At 56.6% G+C, this 1,307-nt stretch overlaps 1 protein-coding gene across 1 annotated transcript; it reads left to right on the top strand.

The window, feature by feature from the left end:
* Positions 1 to 205: 205 nt before the first annotated feature.
* LOC108803772 (keratin-associated protein 10-2-like) lies at positions 206 to 920 on the top strand. Its single transcript, XM_018575579.1, has 2 exons — positions 206 to 635; positions 811 to 920. Exons 1-2 carry the CDS (start codon positions 206 to 208, stop codon positions 918 to 920), a joined length of 540 nt encoding a protein of 179 aa, XP_018431081.1.
* Positions 921 to 1,307: the final 387 nt, after the last annotated feature.

Here is a 1,307-nt window from a genome sequence, read left to right as displayed (position 1 = left end):
TGGCGGCGTGTGTGATGGCGGCGTGTGTGATCGCGGTGTGTGTGATGGCGGCGTGTATGATCGCAGTGTGTATGAGTGCGGTGTGTGTGATCGCGGTGTGTGTGATGGTGGCGTGTGTGATCGCGGTGTGTGATCGCAGTGTGTATGAGTGCGGCGTGTATGAGTGCGGCGTTTGTGATCGCAGTGTGTGTGAGTGCGGTGTGTGATGGCGGCGTGTGTGATCGCAGTGTGTATGAGTGCGGTGTGTATGAGTGCAGTGTGTATGAGTGCGGTGTGTGTGATGGTGGCGTGTGTGATGGCGGCGTGTATGATCGCAGTGTGTGTGATGGTGGCGTGTGTGATCGCGGTGTGTGTGATGGTGGTGTGTATGAGTGCGGAGTGTATGATCGCAGTGTGTGTGATGGCGGCGTGTGTGATCGCGGTGTGTGTGATCACAGTGTGTATGATTGCGGTGTGTATGAGTGCGGCGTTTGTGATCGGAGTGTGTGTGAGTGCGGTGTGTGATGCCGGCGTGTGTGATCGCAGTGTGTATGAGTGCGGTGTGTATGAGTGCAGTGTGTATGAGTGCGGTGTGTGTGATGGTGGCGTGTGTGATGGCGGCGTGTGTGATTGCAGTGTGTATGAGTGTGATCGCGGTGTGTATGAGTGCAGTGTGTGTGATCGCGGTGTGTGATCGCAGTGTGTGTGATCGCGGTGTGTGATCGTGGTGTGTATGATTGCAGTGTGTGTGATCGCGGTGTGTATGAGTGCGGCGTGTGTGATCGCAGTGTGTGTGATCGCGGTGTGTGATCGTGGTGTGTATGATTGCAGTGTGTGTGATCGCGGCGTGTATGAGTGCGGCGTGTGAGATCGCAGTGTGTGTGATCGCGGTGTGTGATCGTGGTGTGTATGAGTGCGGCGTGTGTGATCGCGGTGTATGATCGCAGTGCGTATGAGTGCGGCGTGTGTGATCGCGGTGTATGATCGCGGTATGTGATCGTGGTGTGTATGAGTGCGGCGTGTGTGATCGTGGTGTGTATGAGTGCGGCGTGTGTGATCGTGGTGTGTGTGATCGCGGTGTGTGTGATCGTGGTGTGTATGAGTGCGGCGTGTGTGATCGCGGTGTGTGTGATCGCGGTGTGTGATCGCAGTGCGTATGAGTGCGGCGTGTGTAATCGCGGTGTGTGTGATCGCGGTGTGTGATCGTGGTGTGTATGAGTGCGGCGTGTGTGATCGCGGTGTATGATCGCGGTGTGTGATCGCGGTGTGTGATCGTGGTGTGTATGAGTGCGGCGTGTGTGATCGCGGTGTGTGTGATCGCGGTGTGT

This window comes from Nanorana parkeri, unplaced genomic scaffold (genome assembly GCF_000935625.1).
Source record: "Nanorana parkeri isolate BGI_ZX_2015 unplaced genomic scaffold, ASM93562v1 scaffold4186, whole genome shotgun sequence".
Classification (NCBI taxonomy): Eukaryota; Metazoa; Chordata; class Amphibia; order Anura; family Dicroglossidae; genus Nanorana; species Nanorana parkeri.
Note: the sequence above shows the minus strand (reverse complement) of the source record. Positions and strands in the feature narration are given on the sequence as shown.